The 25,470-nt window shown below is 39.5% G+C and overlaps 1 protein-coding gene across 7 annotated transcripts in view; it reads right to left on the reverse strand.

Moving 5' to 3' along the window:
- Positions 1-2,717: 2,717 nt before the first annotated feature.
- The window catches only part of ASB7 (ankyrin repeat and SOCS box containing 7), a 39,856-nt gene continuing 17,103 nt past the window's right edge, over positions 2,718-25,470 (reverse strand). For all 7 annotated transcript variants that reach the window (XM_061595326.1, XM_061595325.1, XM_061595322.1 and 4 more), the window contains 2 exons: positions 21,155-21,760; positions 2,718-7,233 (listed from right to left, as the gene is read on the reverse strand). In XM_061595326.1, the coding sequence (XP_061451310.1) occupies positions 7,094-7,233; positions 21,155-21,760 (746 nt within the window). In that variant the 3' untranslated portion in view covers positions 2,718-7,093. The remainder of the gene's footprint in view (positions 7,234-21,154; positions 21,761-25,470) is intronic.

Consider the following 25,470-nt stretch of genomic DNA (forward strand, 5'->3'; position numbering starts at 1 on the left):
ACCATTCTGCCTTAATTTCCCAATATATCTCAGCCCACAACCTTTAAGGCGAGTAAGAGGTGGCATGATAGAAGTATATACAATTATGCATGACATGGAGAAAGTGGATAGAGAAAAGGTTTTCCTCCCTCTCTCATAATACTAGAAGTTGGGGACATCCAATGAAGCTAAATGTTGGAAGATTCAGGAAAGACAAAAGGAAGCACTTCTTCACACAGCGCACAGCTAAACTATGTCAAGAGGCAGTGTTGGCCACCAATTTGGATGGCTTTAAAAGAGCATTAGGAAAATTCATGGAGGATAAAGGCTGCTGAATATCAGTTGCTGGAAACTGCAGGAGGGGAGAGTGCTCTTGCACTCAGGTCCTACTTGAGGGCTTCCCACAGGCATCTGGTTGGCCACTGTGAGAACAGGATGCTGGACTCGATTGGATATTGGCCTGATCCAACAGACTCTTTTATTATTTTCTTGAATACTTGGAATGCACCATATACAATGCTAAATATTAAATACCAATTTGGGGAGTCAGTTCTAACTCCTAAAGGTTGTATCCAAGGCTAGTTCTACTCAGAGTAGGCCCACTGAAATTAATTCAAGTTAGTTAACTTCGGTGGGTGTACTTTCATTGGATGCAACCCTAAAAACTGAATTGCAAACCACAAATATGTTTCAGATCAGAGATGGATTTGGAATATCAAATTGATGTTTAGTATGAGCTACTAAAACATGATAGTCTGCTGCGTGGGGGTGGTCTGGTGAATATGCTTGCTTTGCAAGCCTCATGGCAAGCACACACAATAAATCAGGCTGTATACAGTACCACACAATAGGGATATTTATCTGGTTCTACAGAGATGTTTTAACTCTGTGACTCAGCTTTTCACTTGCTTGATCACCAGTCAGTGAAACCCATCGTAATCGCTGCTGTCTAGGTTCTGTCTGGGTATAATGGCTGACTATTAAAAGCCAATTCATATCAGGAGCATTACTAATCAAGTATGTCTTGTGAAAGATGACTCATTTTATCTGCCAAATGGAGCCTTCTAGCCCATCATAACGCTGCTTTGGCAGTACGGCAGTTTGGTTTTGTTTGCTAAAGCATCTACACATTTCAGAGAGATAGCCACAGAATCATCAAGCTGGAATGTACCTCAGAGGTCATCTAGTCCAACTCCTTCCCGATGCAAGAGACCCACTACTATAGCATTCCTGATAGATCACCATCTAAGCCTCTGCTTAGAGTCCACCAACTGCTAAGGTGTTAGCTTGTTTGCAGCAAATATTAAAAAGTGTAGTGGCACTTTAAAAAACTAACACATGTATTATGGCATAAGCTTTGGCAGGCTAGAGGCCACTTGATCATATGAATGAAGCATATCGTCAATTGGCAGAGATAACATTGTAAACAGTGGGACAAAGGCTGTGATTGAAAACAAAACTGCCAACACCATCATTCTGTTATACAAATCTATGGTGTGACCACACTTGGACTACTGTGTATAATTCTGGTCACCTCACCTCAAAAAGAATATTGCAGAGCTGGAAAAGTTTCAGAAAAGGGCACCCAAAATGAAGCTTCTGCATACTAGTTGCTGGGAAATGCATTAGGGTGGGGGAGAGTGCTCTTGTGCTCAGGTCCTGCTTGCAAGCTGCCCATGGGCATCTGGTTGGCCGTTATGAGACCAGGATGCTGGACTAGATGAATATTCTTTTTTATTTTTATTTATTTATTATTTAATTTGTATCCTGCCCTTCCTCCCAGCAGGAGCCCAAGGGGGCAAACAAAGCGCTAAAAACACTTTAAAACATAATAAAAACAGATCTTAAAATACATTAAAACAAAACAGTGTTAAAAACATTAAAAAAACTTTTAAAAGGGGTTAAAAACATTAAAAAGCATATTAAGCAATTCTAACACAGACGCAGACTGGGATGGGTCTCAACCTAAAAGGCTTGTTGAAAGAGGAAAGTCTTCAAAAGGAGCCGAAAAGATAGCAGAGATGGCGCCTGCCTAATATTTAAAGGGAGGGAATTCCACAGGGTAGGTGCTGCCACACTAAAGGTCTCATGGAGAATACAGGTCTATCTATTGAGACCCACTTGCCCATGCGTCTGATTGAGATTGATTGTTTGCAGGGTACTGGCAGGGCAAGCGTGTGTCAAAAGTGTGTTTATTTTTGTTAAACATGTTTATGACGCAAGTGTGTAAGAGTTCCACAAACACTCAGTTCCCTACAATAACAGTGCAAATCAAATCTAAAAAGAGCAATCTTTTTATTTCTTTTGTCGAAAAGAAATAGTTAGGAAATACATAGTGTACTCTGAGGTTGCAGAAAGGTTTAACTCAATGTTTTTATGATACAACAACCTTGATATGCAATTTTATTTAGGAAGTATCTAACAAATGGAAATTTTGTATTGTAATCAATTACTTGCACTAGAATTTTGGCAATTTAAATTGCTGATATAGATTACTATGATTGAAATCTATCCATCCCGAGATGGTTAGAAAAATTAATAAACTCTAGGCCTGAAAAGTTCACAATTTCAACACCCAGGTCCAAAAATCCAGGTCCAGAAATCGATGGTTGAACTCAGGGAGTCAGCTTCAAGTGTACTTTTGCAGAAGGCAGCTACTGAGAAAATCCTCCTGGACCTTTTCAATATGAAGAATTAAAATTCTGAAGGCTTTGTTTTTAAAAAAGAAATGAAGCAGATTTAAAAGAATTTGGTAATTATTTTAATGCAAAATGACCCAACGCAAAACCTTACATTACAAAAGGAGGAACAAAATATATTACGATATTGCTAACACAGAAAGAACTGTATGGAAGTTAGAATGGTGGGCAAAATGGTACATCATCCTTCTCACAGTGAGATTTACGACACACTGACTGTATCGAGTTAGACTGGGATTTCAAATTTCATTAGTCTGCCCTCCATAAAAACATGACAAGCAGGTGATGAATCCACAGCATAGGTCTCCAACTCAAGCTCCGCTGAAATGAACCAGAGCTTGCCATAGCACAAGAACCACCAATTTGCTTCAAGTGTGCTTCTGCAGGCAAAATTCCTGGGGACTGTATTCTTAATCACCTGAGGCTGGTGCAAGTGAAATTCTGGCTCTCTGTAAGGTAAACCACGATTTATAATCACAATCTTGCTTTGGGAATGTGGGCTCCCTTCTGCTCACTCCTCTTCTATTGGGCACTATTTCTCCTCCTGTCCATTATTAGTTTTAACCATGGTTTAGTGTTATACCTGCATTTCTGCCAACTGTGGATAAAGCTAAACCAATATTCCTAACTAGGATGTTAAACAAGCTTGAGAATCCTGGATAGCATTGATGAGATATAGCAATAAACTGAACAGGGGTGGTGGGAGAGAATTTGTGCTTGGAGTGGAAGAAAGAACTTGTTCTTGTGGCTGGCTCCTAATTTGCAAACCAACACTGCCAGGGAGCCACAGTTACTTCTATACTGAGATTTATTCCTCTTTGTGCATATGAAGTACCAAATACTAACAAATACAGAATGCTGTGTCTTCATGCTGTCCCAATGAGGGCAGGGTTGTTCCTAATATTAATGAAATTAACATGAAATGAAATAAAATAAAACAGAAGCCTTTGGAATTAACAAATATTATCTCTAATATTGTAAATAGATTAGAAATATGGTAATTAAATAATCTAAAAAACACACTCTTACTCTGCTGTACATTTATAAACAGATATATTTACAAAACTCTGGTTTTATTTTTAAAAGAATGAGGTTTGTGGTTTACTAATGATCACCATCTTGTCCATTTCTTTGGTGTGTTTGCCAATTCGTGTTTGTTTTTTTAAAAAAACTATTAAAAAGGTTGAAAATATTCAAGAGGTGGGATAAATGCTCTTTTTTTTTTTAGAATTTAAGCTCAAATGTTTAAAGGAAAATTTCCATAATTTTTTAGTGACAAAACTAAAATACAACAACATCATTCCATTCCGATTCTCGGTCCAATGAAGAAGTCATGTTTGCTCGAACAGGTGCAAATTTACCAGGCTGTATAACCCTTCATTCAGTTGAGCTTGTGCGGAGATATGCACAATGTACATTCTGCCCTCTGGCCCCCAATTCATCATGGTGCATATGCTATGGTATCCCTTGTACATTAAAAAAAAGACAACAAACTATCCAGGTAATAACTCAAGCGCTTAATCTTTTTTTCTTTTTTACACAGAACTGGGACCCAAGGTTACCCCTCCCCGCATTGCCTTAAGCTTCCCAATACAGCTTTACTGAAATGAAGGATCACAAAGTGGGTTTGAGGGATTTGTGTTTATGGCCTAAGATGTACTTCACTCAAACTGCGTCAATTATTAAAACATTTGGGGTGGGGGGGAGGGACACAAAAACAAACCTCAAACAAATAAATAAATGGAATTATATATGTCATTAAATAGCACTTTTGTTATCAGCAAGACATTTTATATTTTTCTTTGAAGTCACAGCAGCAAGACAGAATAAAATTCACCTTACAATGGATCCCTGAACCAGTAAAGACTAGTAAGCTGGTAAGAATGCACCATCACTTTAAGAAAGTCAACCAAACTGATCCAAACCTGCAGCTCCATCGGCAACTCCCCTCCCAACATGAATAACTTTCTCTGGATTGGGGTCTTGAATTACCAAAGAACTTAAAAAATCAGAAGAGATTGGGGAGCTTATTTGGACATTTCCTAGAAGATCAAAACTAAAGAGTAGCTCTTAGCTCCTTCCCACTAGAAACAGGGCCTTGCTGTCCACGGAACTGCAAACCCCTCGCACTCACTAAAATCCATCTAATGAAGCATATATGGCTTGGCTGCATTTCCAGTTAACAGCAAAATAAGTAACAACAACAATGTCCAAGCTGGCCATTCCACTGCCATTGTTCAAACAAACAACATGCATATCTCTGGCTACTACTGAAGTAGAATGGTTGCTTGAGAAAGGGGTAGGTGGGCAGGCTACCTGTTAGCGTGCAGTCTGAGTCACTACTTGTTGCTTGCTTGTAGAGCAAAAAGTCATGGTTTGCTATCACAGTTCCTTGTAATTCATTGACAGCAACAGCAGTAATGCTTATGAAACTGGGTATTAATGCTGCTCCAATGGTACAGCTGATTACCTAGTAGTATTGATCCTAAATGACTACCTCCTGTTCCCCTTCAAGAAGGTGGCAGTGGGGAAGTGTTTGAAACTGGCAGAAAGATACACTCAAGTGGCGGAGAACCAACAATGTCCCCCAAAGTGTAATCAACATTAAATCTCAGATCAGATCCAAAAGCTTAGGATGATAAAGCCACTGATATATAGAGGACAACAGTCAGAGACCCATTTCTGTGATGATCTCAACTCCTATAATAAAACCAGGCTTTATTTAGAATATCTGTAGTCACTTACACCATAACTAATTGTGTGACAGTTTCAACCTAAATATTGCAGGCTGGGCTTTTGTTTTCAACTCATATTGAGAAAGTCTTATTAAAAGTAGGGTTGTACATGGAATTCTCAAATTAAAAAAAGGGGGGCCAGGCACTGATGCTATGTTTCGTATGGGTATGGCCAATCATTTATGTTTCAACATAGCTGTGAAAGTTAATCGAGTACAAAAGATTCACCTTTAGATCTGTGATCTCTGGATTTCAGTTTTATACAGATTTGCCTGTCAGCAAAAGTATTTTGAGATGGAAGTGATTTTACACAATCCATATGAATAAATCAGGAGTTTGGATCAGCCCAAAATCCTGCACAATACCAACCAAGCTGAAAATGCAACAGATTTGCAATCTATGAGCCCCTTTTAAAATATTAAAGCCAAATTGCTAGCTCACATTCTGGCCTTAATACCACAAATTGGCCTCTTGCATGGAGAGGGAGCAAAGGTCAGCTCAAACGTGAGCCACAACAGTCCAAACTAGATGTCTTTGAAATCTGGGATGGGTAACAAAAAAATCCCAATAATAAAGCAGAAATTCCAATAGTAACAAACATCATGTTGAGGTCAGGGTAGGAACGTGTAAAAGTCACATGTGTGATGGAGAAAATATAAATCAAAGAAATTATTGCACATGAGGCACTATATGAGAAACAGAATGCATTGGCTTTGAAATTAGATTAGTTTTCCATTAATGTTTTCATAGAAAAATATGACAGAGAGACCACAGAGGCATCTGAGCGGTGTAAAACTTAATTACAAACATCAGCCCATGTACTGGCAACAAAAGAGGGATAAAACATATGGACATCCAAACTACAATAATTATGTTAAAGATCCAACTTGTACTTAAAAAAAAATGTAAAAAAAGAATGAAGGTGGCAATATTTCTAAAAAGTTGCCGTGTGTAAAGTAAACTCTGAACAACCTAGTTTACAAGCCTGAGCCATGATTCTGAGAAAAGCTCCTTATGGGCAGAAAATTGTGCCCATATGGAATCCAATCAATTTTCAGGACTCCTTATGAGGCATGAGTAGATGCCCATATTGGTCCTCAGTATGGGAACAGTGCTAGTGGGCTTGATCTGCCAAGCACTTTTGCTGTGCAGATCCTTAATTTCAGAGGGGCTGGTTCCCTGTGGAACAGAAAGGTTGCATAATAGCAATTCTTGGTGAATTGCTCCCTTACGTCTCCCACCTTTACTTTGTTTAGCATTCAACTCAGCCATCCCACAGTATTACACATGCTACATTAGGGTAGGGGAAGGCTCCTTTTGAACAAGTGACGTTCCTTCTTCATTTCAAAGCTGCAAATTTAAGTTTTCAAAAGTGATACTTAAAAACAAAAACAATACACTCAACCCTGGGGGGAAAAACAGCAACCCACAACTGTAAGGTTGTATAGAAAGCTTGGATCTTGTAAACTTGGACCAAGAAATCAAAAAATTAAGACCTTCTAGCATTTGGTATAAAACACCCCCCATCCCAAAGGAATTGTATACCTGCCTTCTGACTTCTCGGGAAAAACAAAAAATCAGAAATTGCATAGGATATACGTTGTGCAAGGTGACCAGCCTTTGAAAGGTATCTGGAATAGAAAGTAATCTTGCTTATTGTCCAATTCATTTGCAAAAATGTCAGATATCGTCAAATTTGTGTTTTAAGTAGTCTTTCATGACCTTGGCAATTGGTAGTTCATCAAGTAGTTTGAGGTTTTGAAGGCCTATACACTGGCGGATTTTAATTCGGCATAGATCTTGCAAGTTCCGCGGCTGCCCTGAAAAGGAGATAAAAAGAATATATTGTCATTAAAAGATCATTAAAAACATGAGAACTGAAACAAGCAGAAGCCCTCATCAACAATAAAAAACAGAACAGCTTATAGATCTGGAGTGGTGAAGAGAATGTCACTTTTTAGTTAAGCTGCCCAAGTCAGAAACCACCAGCACCAGTTCTTGGGCAGAAGTCTTTCCCAACCTTGCTATGCATTAACCTTTTAAGTGTGGATGCCAGGCAATGAACCGGAATCTTCTGCATGCCAACTATGTGCCCTGCCTCTGAGCTGCTCCCTTCCAGAGTTCCACAAGAAGAAAGTTGAAGCTAACCGCAAAATGAGATGGAGAAAAATCAAAGTATTGCCAACTCAATCTTAACTATAAACATTTGTTTTTAAGTACTAGCGCATGTTTATATAGTCAAATAAAATCATGTCAGTCTTCACATATGAATGCCAATACCAGACAGATTTCATGAGTCTTTTTTTTTCTTAAGAGAGATGTACATTTCCTCACTTTTGGGATATATTTCAATGATTGCTAATAATTAAGGTTCAGAAAACTTTCAAACAGAGATTTCAGACATTCTCAACATTTGAATCAGATCGTGACACCAAAACTCAAAAGAGTACATCTGTAACATCTGTCCGTAAACTATGGAAAAACACACCACATCAATATCTGCAACAGAACACAACAACTATTCTGAAGAAAGTGGAAGGGGGTGGACAGTCAATCTACACTTAAGGCAAATTCCTTAAGAGCTGATTATTAAGTGTCTTGACATTTTCCCCTGATAAGCTGAAGAACATTTCCTGGGAATGTGCTAACAATGGACATTTCCAATGTTAAGCATCAGTTGCCACATCTATTGGCTCTTGGTGTCTAGAGCACTTACTCATTCTTGACTGCATCTGAATGAAAATGGGAGGGACAGGGGAAGGATTATAGACCAACACGAGTGAACCTTCATTTGGCAAAAGTAAAATATTATTTGTAATTTGGCAAAAGTAAGGCAAGTGAAGGAGATGAATCAAGCTCTATCTAATAATAATTAAGAGGTAATACTAAGGACCTGAGCCAAGTTTGGAAAGAATTTTGGGTATGGATTAAAAGGGAGATTAGGCAGCACAATTAAAAGGCTTCCAAAGCCAGCACCTTGGCTCCAGAAATACAAAGGTATCAAAACTAATTCCATTAACCCTTCTCTTCCTACTTCTAATGATGCCGTGTTTTTGAACCATCAGATTTAATGAAGGCTCTTATTAGTAAATTTTATTTTAAAAGTATAGGCAGCAGGTTCCTGTTGCTTTGGTACAGACAACAGTTAAGACACCTGCTTTAAGCAGACATTTGTAGCCCTTCCTATCCCAAGGACTCGTGTTCCGTGATGACCTCTGTCGGGAGAGAGACAGGGGGAGTGTGACTCTGTTGATTCTCCTTGATCTCTCAGCGGCTTTCGATACCATCGACCATGGTATCCTTCTGGGAAGACTGGCTGAGTTGGCAGTGGGAGGGACTGCATGGTAGTGGTTCCGCTCCTACTTGGTGGGTCAGCTCCAGAAGGTGGTGGTTGGGGAACATTGCCTGGACTCTCCAGTATGGGGTTCTGCAAGGGTCAGTTCTGTCTCCCATGCTGTTCAACATCTACATGAAACCGTTGGGTGCAGTCATCTGGAGCTTTGGAGTGCGTTGCCATTAGTATGCTGATGACACGCAGCTCTAGGTCTCCTTTTCATCTTCTTCAGGTGAGGCTGTCAATGTGCTGAACCAGTGCCTGGCTGTGACAATGGACTGGATGAGGGCTAATAAACTGAGGCTCAATCCAGACAAGACTGAGATGCTGCTAGTGGGTGGTTCTTCTGACTGGATGATGGATGTCCAACCTGTCCTGGATGGGGTTGCACTCCCCCTGAAGGCGCAGGTTCATAGCTTGGGGGGTTCTCCTAGAACCATCTCTGTCACTTGAGGCTCAAGTAGCCTCGGTGGCATGGAGTGCCTTCTACCAACTTCGGTTGGTGTCCCAGCTATGCCCCTATCTGGACAGGGATAACCTGGCTTCAGTTGTCCATGCTCTGGTAACCTCCAAGTAGATTACTGCAATGCACTCTACGTGGGGCTGCCTTTGAAGACTATTTGGAAGCTGCAGCTTGTGCAAAATACAGCAGCCACATTGATAACAGGGACCAGACGGTTCGAACACATAAAATTGATTCTGGCCCACTTGCATTGGTTGCCTGTATGTTTCCGAGCTCGATTCAAGGTGCTGGTTTTAACCTATAAAGCCTTACATGGCTTAGGACCACAATACCTGATGGACCGCCTCTCCCGACATGAACCCACCCGTACACTACGCTCAACATCTAAGGCCCTCCTCCGGGTGCCTACTCGGAGAGAAGCTAGGAGGCTGGTAACAAGGGAGAGGGCCTTCTCAGTGGTGGCCCCCAAATTATGGAACGGTGTCCTCGGTGAGGTGCACCCGGTGCCAATACTGTTATCTTTTCGGCGCCAGGTCAAGACTTTCCTCTTCTCCCAAGCATTTTAGCATGTGTTTTTAAATTGTTTTTAATTTTTTTTAAATTGTGTTTTTAAATTGTTTTTTGTGTTTTAAAATTTGTATATTTGTTTTTATTGTTTTGAATTGCTGTAAACCGCCCAGAGAGCTTCAGCTATGGGGCTATGGGGCGGTATGTAAATGTAATAAAAAAAATAAATAGCGATACTACTTCAAGCTAGAGGCCCCAAAGACTGCAGCAGCTGTCAGGTGAGCATGCCCACCTTTTACAGGAGGGGAGCGCCCAATGAGATCAATTTCCCACACAGACTAGCCAAAAAGATTCACTTCCAGGTGTGCCTGTATGGCTGAAGGTAACATCATCAGTACACATGACTGTTAGCATAAGGACAATGCTAAAAGATGCAACCATTTAGCATTAATCAATATTAGTAGGCAGTTATTCAGACATGAATCTGTTGAAAACATTATTGGATACTGCATTCCAAAAAGATTTTTTGTGATTGGTGACTGTTATTTTCTCAATAAGGATTTTTTTGGAATATGAATGTCATTTTTTAATAAATAAATATACAGGATAGTCGTGCAATATAGCATTTAGATAAATTTATGATTCACAAATTGTATAGCATTGATCTAACACTATATACATCTTCTAGAATTTACGTGAAATATGGGAGATGCACAGTATATACGATGCAAGAGATATGATCGAAGATTATTAGAACATGGTTATATGAAGAACAATTCAAACAGGAAACAAATTAATTTGATATTGATTTGGCACTTGGAATGGATGAAATGGTAGACTTATTGTTAAAACTGTCTTGCTAATATATGGGGAAGTGTATGATTCTAAGCTGGTTTCATACCTTTGTGGATATGGTTTAAAAAAACCTTGATAAAAATAATTAAGATCTCCCAATACAGTTTCCTACAGGAAAGTAAAGGTCTTTTTATGAAGGAATTCAAACTATGCGAAGATAGACACAAAAAAAGAAAAAGTGGAAGAACGCAGTGAGAAATGAAAAACGAGGGAGACAAACAGATTAACATTTTTAATGAACAATGGAGTGATCCAACTTGCCGGAGGCTGGCAGGAGTGAAGCTGGCGGTGGCAGAGCTGGCGGAAGGGGCCACCGCATCCAGCTGCCGCTTGGAGGCCTTGCGGAGGGAAGAATGTTGGTTGTGCCAGCAGGGTGTGGCAGACGGAAACAAGATCCATGTTTAAGTGGCTGGTTAAATCATAGCTCTTTAGGAGAGCACTGGGGCTTGGAACACAGGAAGCTGCCTTATGCTGAATGAGACCTTTGGTCCATCAAGCTCCATATTGTCTACACTGACTGGCAGTGGTTCTCCAGTGTTTCAGACTGGAGACATTCCTAGGCCTACTTGGAGATGCTGGGGATTGAACCTTCCCCCACAGCTTGTCTTATTATGTTGATGCTTTCCCCTTTAAGACTGCTGCTTTGTGAATTATTTTCCTTGATCATTTTTTTTCTTGGCTTGTTATGTTAACACTGTTCCTCTATTACAGTCATTTCAGGAATTATTTCACACTATGGATTGTCATCCTTTAATATATTGTTTGATGTGCTAATATATAAGTCATTTTTGAACTTTTGTTTTTAAATGGCAGGTTATTTTTAAAATAAAATAATCTCTTAAGTGGCTACATGACTGAATCAAGTCAAGGAAATAGTTTGATTTATTTGCTGTAAAATAAAAGTAGCAGTTGTAATTCTTAATTATAATGGGGGGAAATCAAAAGAAGCAGGAGTACAAAAATGACAAAATTTGCCCCCAGCTTTATTACAGAAAAGCAGAGCATTTAGATTTTTTTTATAGATAAGCTTTCAGACTACAAATATTTGTAATAAATGGGTCATACCATTAGAAAATTGAAGACCTGGGAAACATGTTTTTTCTGCCCATAAATTTTTCCATCCCCCCCAAAGAAAATATTGAAAAAAAATTGGGGAAAACAGAAAAGAACTGTTTCCCCCCCCCCACCTATTTTTTCCAGGTTTTCCCCCCAGGCCTTCATATCTCTACATACAGTTTAAACTGTTAGTATCTCTCAAGAGGAGGATGGATAATGGTAGAAACAAGTGACAGTGCTCAACAATTATTTCTTTTGAATGAACTACAGACTCAATCCCTTCAAGTGTATTATAAGGTTTAATATATTCTATTACATAAATTCAAATTGACACTTATGTTTGTTAGTTGAGATAGAATTTGTTTTGATATGCAGACAATGCTCTCTAGAGTTATAATCGGACACCTGTAAATAATCAGAGGAAAGAATGTGTGTGGTGATTAGATAAGCTTTTATTACTGGATGAGAAATTATTGGAACAAAACAAGCCACAGAAAAATCCTTTGACAATCAAGAAAGCAAGATTAAAAACCACGGCAAAATATTTGTACTGGCTTTGATGGGGCAGAAGGGGGAGAGGGAAGATCTAGGATTGCACTGGCTAAATTACACAACCCTGGAAAAGGAATTTGAGAAAACTGGTAAACTCTCACAATGTGTTATGATTAGCACTGGGCTGAACCTGTCCAGTTTTTGTGAAATTCTTCACCTACATTTTTTTGAGGGGATGGTGTAAACTTCTTCACTTCTTTTGGACTGATTTTATAGCCATGTCCCAAATTCTATAATGTTGAAATTTAAATTACATGTGAATGTCCATTTGCTAGAGAATAGCTTTTTATAACTTTCTGGGAGGATAAATTTATATATGTTGTATGCTGTTATTAATGATTTGCTTTGGTATGATTTTATTGTATTTATGAGAGTATTTATAGACTGCCCTCTTGGAGTACATCAGTTTTGAACTTCCCAGTCTTGTAAGCCATCTCATAATTGTTTTGTTATTCCTTCCGAATGTACAGGCAGGCCCCGCTTATATGGCAGGTTCCGTTCTGGACTGCCACCGTAAAGCGGAAATCGCCATAAAGCGGAACCCATTGAGTATAATGGGGTGCATCACACGAAAATGCCGCAAAAGCACAAAACTGGCTTTAAAATGGGAAATTTCCCGCCGCCGTATTAGCGGAATGCCGGAAAGCAAAGCACCGGTAAGCGGGCCCCTACTGTATTCATGTTAATGGTTAATGTTATGTGATTTTAACTGTAGCTAAAGAAAAAAAAGCCAAGAGACAAAGAACCACATCCTCTAAAGTTTCAAAGTTTGGGAAATTAAAAATAAAATAAAATCTGAGGTAACCAAAGAAGACATATGATAAAGAATGGAAATTCCAATGCAAGTATTAATAGCCTCCTAATTCATTCATCTTTATTCATTTCTCCCATATCAGAGAGGAAACAGTGACTGAGAAATCCAATTAAATTCCATTCCATTCACACAATTATTTGTTCCTGTTCATCTTCCCACGAGTCACTTCTCTCTCAGGCCCTTCCCAAGCATGACAAATTCCCTAAACAAGCATTACTACCATGGAGGAAGCATGCTTTCACCTGCCATGGGAGCCCACAGCCAGTGGATGCTTTCACAACAGGGTATGAACGATGGGATAGTTGGTGTCTTCACCAAATTGGTATCAATGTAGAAAACTGTCTCATGCAAAGCTCTGCAGTAAGAATAGAAAGTGAACACAGCAACAGGCGTAATGGCCAGTTGTCGGCTATGACGGTGGGGAGACCCAGGTTTAGCGCCCTTCTCTCAGCCCAACCTACCTCATACAGCTGTTTCGAGGCTGGAGGAAAAGGGAGCTGAAATGACTACAATTTCCTTGGAGGAAGAATGGAGCAACAACAACAATTATAGTGGGCTAATGCTTCTGCACCTGATTATCAGACAAATATACTGGACTGCGAAAAAGACAAATAATCGGGTGTTAGAACAAATTAAACAAGAACTTTCACTTGAAGCTAAAATGATGAAACTGAAGTTATCATACTTTGGACACATAATGAGAAAACATGATTCACCAGAAAAGACAATAATGCTGGGGGGGGGGGGGAGTAGAAAAAGAGGAAGACCAAACAAGAGAGGAATTGATTCCCTAAAGGAAGCCACAGACCTGAACTTACAAGATCTGAACAGGGTGGTTTATAACAGCTGCTATTGGAGGTCACTGATTCATAGGGTCGCCATAAGTTGTAATCGACTTGAAGGCACATAACAACAACAATACTAGAAAACACATTGAGTTCAACACTGATGGCAGACAATTCTTTCCTGAAAGCACAGGCACACCAATAGGCACTCTGCTTTCATTATGCATGTACTGGGAACACATTATCTACCTGGCACAGCAAACTTCACATTAGAGAGGCTTAAGAAAACGTGAATTTGTGCTAAAAAAATTTTGATCCTATGCGTTGCCCTTCAGCCTGCATATTTAGTTGTCACAGATGATAAAACCAAGAGATTCCAGAAGACAGAAACCAACAGTGTCGCTTACTTTGGGAGGAAGGGTGGGATATAAATCAAATAAATAAATAAAATACTTTGCCATTAAGTGGTTTTGAAATGATTCTGCAGCTTTAATAAGTAAAATAAATTATAAGAATGAGTTAGAAGCATAAAATTTACTTGCCTTTAAAAGCAAATTCCTATGTTACACCTTGAAATCAACATTCCCACAATAATCATTTTTTAAATATCCTGAATAGTGGTCACCTTTCTACCTTTCGACATTTTTCTGTTTGTTGGCAAGGGCAGCGAGAGTTGAACCATTTGCAATCTAAGATATACTTACAAAAGCTCCTGCTTTTGGGTCCTTTTTAAATTGCCAATTTCTCATGCTGTGTTAACCAAATCTGGCCATTTTCCAGAAAGTACAAGCCCATTCCTACGAGAGTGCATTCTCTAAGAGGTACACAAATAGTGTTTTTGTAGTATATTTTATCTGATAGCAAGCATAGACACTGTAGTCATTATCAGTTTTTTTTAAAAAAAAATATGAAGCAGTTGGAAAACTCAGTGACAAACAAACAAAAGGAAGACGAGCACAAAACTAAGGTAGCAGCCCAAAGACCCACGTTTTAAAAACAATCTACAAGTCAGCCATTAATAAGGGCACAGCACCTTTAAAATACTTTCAGCACTTTTTATGTTATCCTTCCAACACCTTGCAAATTGAAGTCTACAGAAGTTACTAGACCACAAGGCTTCTTAGAGAAGTACAAATGTCTAAATACTGTAAATGTATGATCCCTAGCAAACTTCGTAAAGTCTTCCAGTCTGATTGCCCGAATATACAATTTTTGTTCACCACTGGAAACATACCTTGTAGTGATTTTCAGGCCCACCTGTCAGCTAGATTGTCCTCGTCTGTCACATTGGGTTAGGGAAAGACCTGTGCTGCTCTGACAATCTATTCCCATACAAGGGGCATTTAGAACTCTTGAAAACGTTGCTGCCAGCCTAAAAAAAGTACAAGCCACTTCTAAACTGAAGAAAACTGAAGTTCGGCAGCTTTAAAAACACTTTTAAGTTGCTTCTTCCAAAGGCTCAAACGCAGCACCCCAAAATGAAACATACACCCAAAAACTCCAAAAGATATATTACAAAAAAAGATAGCCATAGGCTATTCAAGTTTGATCAAGGTCTCTGGCTTGCCCAGTGAATTTTTTCCGCCTTTGGAAACTAGATATTCTCCAGCCATATTCAGGCGTTCAGAGAATATGCATGGGCATGAAGCATGTAGGGAGAATGGAAGTGCATGCTGGTCCTCAACATCCTCATCCCTGCCCTGATCTTCTTGTGTTGAGCTTGTCAACACGCTCAGCGAAACACACTTAGAAGCCTTCCTGCAATTTCAAACCCTGATAACACACGTATGTTCGGCCATGCAAGCTTACAACCTCCTTTCAATCTCTCTTGCTCAATGTGGGAAGGTCAGGGCGGAGCAGACAGGGGCTTTGGGTGGCGTGTATGCCCTCACACATTTTTGAATGCCAGAACAGGTCTGTATGTCCCCTCCACTTCAAATGTGGTTTGCAATGCAGTATGAAGAGGATAAGGAACTCAAACCAAGAGGCTCTTTCAGCACGCAGAACTAATTGTGCAGCTCTTTGGACTCCAGCAATTGTCAATTAACACAAGCAAAATTTAAAAACCCTCCCCTCCCCTGAAAAGTTCACTGAATCAACATTTTTCTTTCTTTTTTTCTTTCAAAAGCTCAAAGATGAGAACTTCCTCACGACCAGGCACTCCAAAGCCTGAGGACAACTTTGACAAAGGATCTACTCCTATCTGCTGCTGTCCTGATTTGATGCACTGATGGAATAGTGAACAGGGCCATAAATAGGGAGATGGTCTATTTACCATGGACTTAAAACAACATCACAAGCTTAAATCATTCAAAGTTTTTCAATAGCACACGAATACTTCCACAGAATCAGCTGCAGTTCTAGGACAGAAGCACAAGAGCGGTAATTGACCTACAAACTAGGCCAGGAGCACACAATTTGGTTTTCTGTCTGAGGTCTCTACCAGGGAAAACCATCACTGTCAAAAGAAATTGGTCTAAAATTGAAATATGGGAATGAATCAGGAGTATCAAAATCAGAACAATTATGTACTTTCATTTACTGGTATTTCCCCTTCTCCAGCTTTCCTTGATTTGAGTGCTGATTGATAAAATCATCATCATTTTGGTTACACAAAAGTGTCCACGTTAACAAGAAAAAAATTAATTGCCCTACAGGAAAGTATGCGTCCTGCAACTTGTTTTAGATTCTTGTGGCTAATGATACAACAGACCTCTATACAACGAAAGTTCTCTCTCCCAGGCTAGTTACCGCATTGGGAGAAGGCTAGTGTTTAATCCTCCATCTTAAATGCATACCAAAGCCTGGTTTAAAATGATAGATTGAGACAAGAAACAATGAGGTTCTCTCTCTGATATAATGTTTGTTACACTTAATGAATATTAGAAAGAACTTTCCATCACACTAAAATTTCTCAGATTTATCATTTGGATGTCCACGAAGACTCAATGCTTTGAAGAACTAAAATGCAACATAAAAATAATTCCAAATAGCTGGAAAAAAATCCAGTCTTTTCCTCTCTCCCTGCATCCCTTCTTGAGTTTCTTATCTTTTATAATAGAAAACCTGGGGGTTGAGACTCTTTTATTTACACTGCACGGGCACTTAAGAATTTAAGTTAAGACATTAAAGATTTTAAGAGAGAAATGCACTATATTTGAGGTTGCTTTATTCTGTTTAAAAGGCTCCAAAACAGTAATATTACAAACAAATACATATGTAATTATAGTAAGTTAAACTAATTGATACTTGCTTTTAAAATACATATAAAACCAGACCTTATTCCAGAATATACTCTGGTGCTACCTGCAAGAGAAAATGGCACCATAAAAAGTCACTGCCACCCAAAGCTTATTTCTGCTAAGTATTAGCTGAAAGGTATCTGGTGTTTTCTTTTATTGTTCTTAAAATAAAAGGCAGTTGATCTATTGGCATTATTTCGATTGTCCATATGATTTGTGTCAAATGGGGAGGGAGGTGAAGGAAGCAATTCACACTCCTATAAAATACACTGTTGTCCTAGCAGCAAGCTTAGTTACAAATGAACAATGACCATTTTGGGTTTGAAAGCAGTGCCTCTGCTTCCCCTCCCCTTTCCCTAATTTTAACTGAGCCCACAGGGCACCCTAAAACATTAATACTAAAAAAAATAGCTGATCATTTAGGCGTAGGCACACACGTGCAGGGTTCTTATAATTCTATGTACAATTTGCATCTGTTTTTGGAACTATTTTAAATTCTTATATATGGAATTGTTTTAAAATGTCTGCATCGCTTTTGTATATGGAATTGTTTTATATATGGTACTGTTTTTAATTGTTTTTACACTTTTCTTGTCTTTTGGTTGTAACTGTTTTATTTGTTTTATAACGGTATATTTTTTGTTGTAACCCGCCCTGGGACCCTGCGGTAAAGGGTGGCTAAGAAATACAATAAACAAGCTGCCAACCCATTCATGTTTATATTAAATCAGTACTTGCAAAGGCATAAGGGTTAGTACCACTCTCTTACCTCTTTTTTTAGTTACCTGAACAGGCAGCTATAAAACACCAACTCTTTAAAAGAGCCTTAAGCTGCAAATGCATAACGCTTTGGTATACAGATTGATAATACTGTTGCCTTACACAGCGGCAGGCAATGGTACACGTGGAGGGACCAAAATTCAGCAGGGATTTAAGAGCGCCGCCCCAGCATCAGTAAAAGTATAATATAGAAAGTGGTTGGAACTAAACTCCAAATTCTTGAGATACCAGTGTGTGTCCCCCCCCCCCAATTCTCTTTTCTGTTGAAACTGTACAATTTCACTTTGTAGTTCAAACCCAACAGAAGTCCAGCTCATGGTGTTTAAATGTGCTGCACTCAACGTACAATTATATGTGGTGGTACACTTACAAAAGAATGATTTAAATCAGCAAGACTTCAGCAAATGTTATAACTGAGTCCCGTTTACAATTAGCTTGCTGCATATTTCACTTTTATACTGTCCTGCAATGCCCAAAGGCAGCCAGATCTTACCTCCTTGAAACAAGAGCACTTTTTTTTGAGGGGGGGGGTTGAATAAAGGGATTGTTGGGGGATAAATACACAAAACATACTGCAATATCAAAGCACCTACCTGAACAAAAAGCCCAGTTATGTTCTTGAGGCAAACATGCATGCTTTGAAAATGTGCGTGGAATATGATAGCTAAGGAGTTTGCTTTGACTAACAGTCACTCACCCTTTGAAAGCTTAGCCTTCTATTTTCTATGCCCAAGAGGAGCTGGGATGTCTCTTCTCTGAACGAATCTGATCCATCTCCAACTTCCATAAAAGCTGCCCCCTTCTCATAAAATGGCATTTATTTTAAAATTGGCATTTGAATATCAGCAAACTAACAAGGGAAGATTAGTACAGCATGAAGAGGCTATAATATTCATAGACACCATGACACTAGTTCCATAAAAGCGACAGCACTGCAATAGATTCAAAGTAGAGGATGAACTTGTACAAATCATCCAAAACCTGACTTAAAAAGCAGATGAAGTTTACAGCCAGGATCGAAGAAAAGGACTTTAAAAGTTCACATTAAGTTATAGAATATTTTCCTATACATGTAAACGATGCTGAGGATACAGTTTCCTTACGGCTGCAAGAAAATCTAGCCACTGACCACAGACCTACATTTTATGAAGTTCTCCATTTCAAAGGATTCAAACTATGCAAGAGTGGAAGCCACTGCACAAGTTTAAAAATACACACTTTTTCAAATTTTGGCAAAGAAAAATTAGATTTGTTTCATCTGTAGGTGTTTAAAGAAAGGATCTAAAGCACTTTAAAAAATCTTCCATTTTTTCCTAAACAAAGGTAGTACTGTAACAGATACAGAATGTAACTAAATAGTCTCCCTTGACAAGGCAGTAGCTCATTTTGTGCCTGTCCAACAGAGCCTTCTCTAATTATGCTTGTCAAGGACACCATATTCCAAGCATCTATGTTTAAAGCTGGCCCCACTCAATCAGAGGAAACTCCTCAGGGCAGCCATGGGCCTTTTGCTTAGATTACTATGAATGCCAATAATGCAACACATCAATAACACTTGTAACTACAGGTACACCTTTTGACATCACAAAGAGTTATCACATGGCCAAACTGTCTAAGTCAATCCACAGAGGAATGAACAAAGGAACTCATACAGACATCAGCTTCCATGCAATAAAAAACGCATCTTGGCTACAGTTGACCAAAACCTTTTCATGTTGGGACTTGGCTTTTATCAGCAATAAAGAGCTGTCTTTCGTGTTGAAGGTTTTCACTTAAGGAAGTGCTACAACTAACCACTCCCTGAACAAAAATTGTAATATGAGAAGTAGTTGGCACCCTGGCTTTTAACAGGCCTGACAAGAGCATGCCAAAAAGCTGGGAGTGGTTCAGTACACACACTAATGGACATAACCTGCACTGAAATTTTGTGATGGGAGTATCCCTACAGTCTTCAATTAGTTAGCCAAAACACAAACTTGTCAAAATGGCATCCCAGAGGCAGAGGCAAATGCAACATGCCTTGGGAATAAAGTCTAAATGCTCCCTTGAGCTTATTCAGTACAGTAGGGCCCCACTCATACGGCAGACTAGGTTCCAGACCCCCGCCGAAAAGCGAAAACCGCCAAAAAGCAGATCAGCTGTAGCATGGGGGTCTGGAACCTAACCCGCTGATCATGCCAGAGGAGGAGAAGATCAGCTGTAGTGCACTACAGCTGATCTTCCCCTCCTCTGGTGTGATCAGCTCGAGCGCAGGGGTCTGACCGCCCCCGAGATCAGCTGTAGCACACTACAGCTGATCTTCCCCTCCTCTGGCGCAATCAGCTGGAGCGCAGGGAGCTCCAGCCCCCCTCCAGCTGATCGCCCCGCTCGCACCGTATTAGCGGAACGCCGAGAAACAAAGCACCGAGGAGCGGGGCCCTACTGTAACCAGTATCACCCCCAGCCCCACCATAATCTATTCCTGGAATGTAGAAGCCACAGACTGCCCTACCCACATCTCTACTGAACAGACGTGGGGCTATGGCTTGTTACACGCCACCCACATTTGACAAGCTCCACCTCCAGTGAGATTGCACCATCATAGAGTACGCACATGACCACAAGCGAATTGCTATGATATGGTCTTCACAAGAAGAACTCTGGTCCTGCTCTGTTCTTTATAACCTAGCTTTCACCTGACCATTTTTCTTCCAGTCAGATCGATCATATCAATGCAGCATCATAAGCCCAGACCAAGGAGAAATAGTGTTCGTCACGTAACTGCTTGAAAAAGAAGTGGATTGGCAAAATGTACTGATAGTAAAAATACTGTTTGAGTAGTTAGTGGTATTAACATGATGATTACTCTTTCTCTGGTGTTATAACTTAAGAACTAACATGTACATAGTGTCACTGTGAGATCTTAAGGGTTTTAACACACGAGCAGGCTCATTTTGCAGCCACAAGGGATAAATAATTAAGCCTCATCTCCATTTCCTAATACTGAACAGGGAATAGAGAAAATTACTTTACCAATAAGTTGCAGTTTTTGAAGGTTCTGCACATTTCTTTTGCAAACCAGAAAGGCCCAATCAACTTGAAGGCATAACAACAAAACAGCATAAGTCCACAGTCATCACTGGCTACCTACCACATGCAGAATCTTTTGATTAAGAAGGACTGATGCAGAATTTCAACCCAATTTAGTATAGCGGGAACGTATACACGCAGAAGTACAAATGTGATCTCAAAGGGGAAAAGAGTGGTTATCCCCTGAGCCTTCCTAAATTCTCAAGTAGGAAACTCATTATTTTATATCAATTGCCCCCAAAGACCACTGGTGGACTTTGATTAAAGATTTCCAGTATACATACTTGTTACTTCCTGTAGGAAATCCAAACAAGGTCGGCTACTTCCAGAAATACTTATTGAAACTGCCAGCGGAGTCTGTCCTTCATAGTTCCTGGTATTAGTGTCTGCACCATAGTTGTATAACATCTGTGCACAGAGTACATCATCCCTAAGAGCAGACAAGTGCAATGGTGTCTGCCCGTCTTCTAAGCGCCCCAAGTTTGTATCCGCCCCTCTCTGAAGGAACATCCGGCAATAAGAATGATTGCTTTTGATCACAGCATAACGCAACAGGAAGCCATTTTGAATGTCAATGTTGGCATTGTGATCTAGGAGTATTTTGACACAGCTGGACCTTTCGCGGATAATAGCCAGTTGAAGAGGCGTAGTACCTTTGTCACTGAGTGGATCAACCTCAGCCTTGAACTCCAGCAGGAGACGGACAAACGAGTCTCTGCCGTAATGAGCTGCCACATGTAGAGGAGTCCAGCCATCATTGCTTTTTGCATTAATGATATCAACACGGTAGTCCGATTCCAGCATCAGGCGTGCAATCCGAGCTCGGCCATGCATGGCTGCATAATGTAGAGCAGTGAAGCCTCCAATTAAGTCTTTTACTGTGGGATCGGCTAAAGTTAAACAAAAATTACAAGGAGTTAGATATCATTAGAGGAACAAAAAATGGCAGCTAAATTTTTTCTATACGTTGTTATAATTCTTGGGAGGTTGTTTTGCAAAATGCTCTTATCTAACCATCTCAAATTTGACCAGTTCACTCATCACTTAATGCTTACCATTTGTATTATACTATAGGTTGTTCATTTTATTTACTTACAGTAAATGTTACAAAACAAATTGGGACTTTAGGGGAACAGCTAGTCTTTCTCCTTGTTCACTTTCAACAGTTAAAATAAGGTTTTACTTTAAGGCTTTCCAGTCTCAGCTGATCCAAATAATTTGATAATATGGGCACAAAAGTGGTATGTGTATGTGGGTAGCGTTTGCATCTTTCCAATTCAACAGTGGTCTTCAAAACAGAAGTTACTTTATAGGCTCAGAGGATTTAAGATAGGACAGAGGCTGGTGAATAAAAAAGAACTACAAAATCTCACATGAAGGTTGCGTTCTGGATCATAGCCTATAATAAAATAGTGTTTTTTAAAAATGCATACTTCAAATTATGGAGAACTCACTTGCCTTTTTAACACTCATTGGCCTGGTTCACACATAACACTATAACACATAACACTAAGTCATGGTTTAAGCAAAAGTGTGGTTTGTTTGAACAGCTGAACACAGCCCAACGGACTAACTATGATTTGTTGTCACCAACAAACCACAAAGTAAAGACTTACGTTTGTTGTTCGCTTATGGATTGTATTTTTTTTTTTAACTACAGTTTGGCCAAACCCAAAAGCCTTGGTTAACCATGGTTTGTTTGGCCACCTCAGATGCTAGCTGGTGCCTTTCCTGAAGAAGTTTGCTCCTAACTCTGCCTGGCAACAGGCTCTTTTTCCTGCCCCACTCCTCCATGGCCAGTCCTCACAAGTCCCAGGAAAGAGGAAGTAGAGAGGAAAATTTAAAGGTACTGTTCTGCAATCTTATTAACATCTATGCAGGGCTATATGTCAGAGCACCAATTAACTGATACTTCGCTACCCTGATGGTTAAACCTACTTTCAGTAAAATCATTAACTCTTCAAAGCAAACAGAACACAGACATTTTCACACCAATACACTATGCTTTTCTGCTTTCAGAAAAAGTGTCAAGATATAGCTTCTTAATTCAGCCTTTTAAATTGTTTTTAGTAGTGTTGCAATTTGTAAGGTTCTTAATGGGAACATAGGAAGTTGTCTTATACCGAGTCAGACCAACAGTCCATTAAGCAAAGCACTGTCTACACTGACTGGCAGCAGCTCTCCAGGATTTCAGGTAGGGGGTCTCTCCAAGTCCTACCTGCAGATGCTGGGGTTGTACATGGGAACTTCTGCATACAAAGCAGATGCTCTACCACTGAGCTATGGTCCATCTCTTAAATGCTAATTTAAGATTCTGGTTTTAATGTTTTATGATGTTTTTATTGTTTTGATCATTGTATACTTTGTAGTTTACAAGAAGATGGCATAAAAATATTTAAAAATAAATATGCTGGCAGGAATCCTGCTGAGAAAATGAGCCGATTGCTCCACTAGTTTGTTAGGAAATGGTTAAGGAGTTCTGTTGTCAACAGCACATTTGGCATGTCTGTGACTGGGGGTGGGGGGAAGGGAGGGACGCTGGTTTGACTCAGGGCAGGCACAGAGACCTCTTTACTCCACTGTGCAGCCAGCCAGTGTTAAGAGAGACGGTGATGAGGTGAGGGAATACGAGTACTGGGTGCCACAAAGGGGGTTGGGTTTATCAGACAGGTAATGAAGTGAAAGTGTGGGGAAAATTAAAGCAGGTTTTTGAGAAACAAGCTATGGTTTGTTTGCTCATCTATGAGAAGACTCATGGTTTGTTAAACAAAACATGGCTTAGCGTTATGTGTGAACACAGCCATCGTTAGGAATATTTATGAGATCTCTTGCAAATATGACTGCAATGATATATTTGTACTTTACTATGCAATATAGATTAGTTAAAAACAAAACAAAGTTAAAACAGGCAAAAAACATTCTTGTACCTTTGCACCATTGCTCTTTTCAAATAAAAACCAGAGCAGAAAAACTATAGGCAACAATTCAAATTACAAGCAGATTAACTGGAATTCAGATTTTGTTTGTGAGAGAGTAATTAGCTGATGCTTTGAATTCTAGCAGCACGTTTCAAACCAATTCACCCTTTTTGTTACTGCATTTTGACTAAAAATGAAAACAGGAGTGTGTGGTACACACAGATTCCTCACACAGTGCAAGTCCCCCAGCCTCCACTGTGCACCCTAAATCCAACAGCTCAAGGTATTTCTACCCATCCCATCCCATTCAACACTAACATGTCTTGTTTCTGTGTTTTGTTTTCTTAATTTTAAAGAGAAGCATGTGTAGCCACATCTGCTGGTCCAAGATGTGGATGTATTGTGGTATGGCAAGATGAGCTTATTTTGGGGGTATAATACTGTATAAGGTAAAGAAAGCCCTCTGTGGTCCACAGCACTTCCAAAGCATGTAAGCTAAATGTTATTTCAGATCATCTTGATAAAAAGTGTTTTCTACAAAATGAAAATAATCTTTGTTTGCCACTTCACAACATTAAGATTTTGCAGGTGTGCAAACATCCACCCACGAAAGAAAGAAGGTGAGATAATAAACAAATAAGAAAATAAAATTATAGTATAGTTATGTCCAACAGAAATTTGGATTCACAAGAGTTTTAAAAAAACACCAGTGTATAGATTTAATATTATTTCAACATACCTCTCTCTCTCTCTCACACACACACACACACAAGCTCTCTTCAAATTAGCAGTTTTCCTCACACACAAAGGACAAGGGCCCTGGCAGGCAATCCTTTATGTATGCATTGGCATTATCTACATACAAGATTGAGATAAGATCTTTGCAAGACATTGGCCCAGTTAGCATGGGACATTAAACCTTAATTAAAACAATGGTTTAATGCAAACGAGCAGTATGCTAGTGCATGCTACTCAAATGTCTCTCCTTTGCTCCTGCCTTGCTCTTAACAAACCTATGCTAGAGAGAAAACAAGCCTGAGGTTGGCTCTGTGTTATGTGGTAGGGATGAAAACATCAGTCAGTTTCAGTTCTCTTGGCTTCTCTTTTTTCCAATGTTAAATTTAGTTCTCTATATTTCTACAGCAATCTGCAGATTTTTTTTCTTTTTTAAAAAAATCCTCATGAAAATTCTCCACCATTTTAGTGGATATTTCTCCAAATAAACACATTTTTGTAGGCAGTTTTGACAGAGATACACATTTTTGCAAGTCATTTCTCATCATTTCATGCCTTTTTGCGTGTTACTTTCACTCACGTATTCATTTTTCTGCACACTTTCCCCTAATATATGCATTTTTGTAAATGTTGTTCAGTTGGCGAACTGCATCCCAAAATTCTAATAAATGCGAATCTCAAAGGATGGGTGTGTTTCGGTTCTCGTATTGTTTCGGAAATTGCAAATTTGATAAATTCTGCTTGAAATGCGAACTGAATCGAAATTCTCACCCATCCCTATGTGTAGACCACTGCTTGTGGTCTTTTTCTCTCCAGACGAACTACAAGAGGAAGGCAAGGAAGAAAAAAATGAGGTGAAAAAACGGGGTAAATACTATGGTGGCCAGGAAACAAATTAAGCCATTTTGACCAAGTGCTTTCCCCAGCGTGTGGCAGGCCTGAGGTCT

This window comes from Rhineura floridana, chromosome 14, assembly GCF_030035675.1.
Source record: "Rhineura floridana isolate rRhiFlo1 chromosome 14, rRhiFlo1.hap2, whole genome shotgun sequence".
NCBI classification, from domain to species: Eukaryota; Metazoa; Chordata; class Lepidosauria; order Squamata; family Rhineuridae; genus Rhineura; species Rhineura floridana.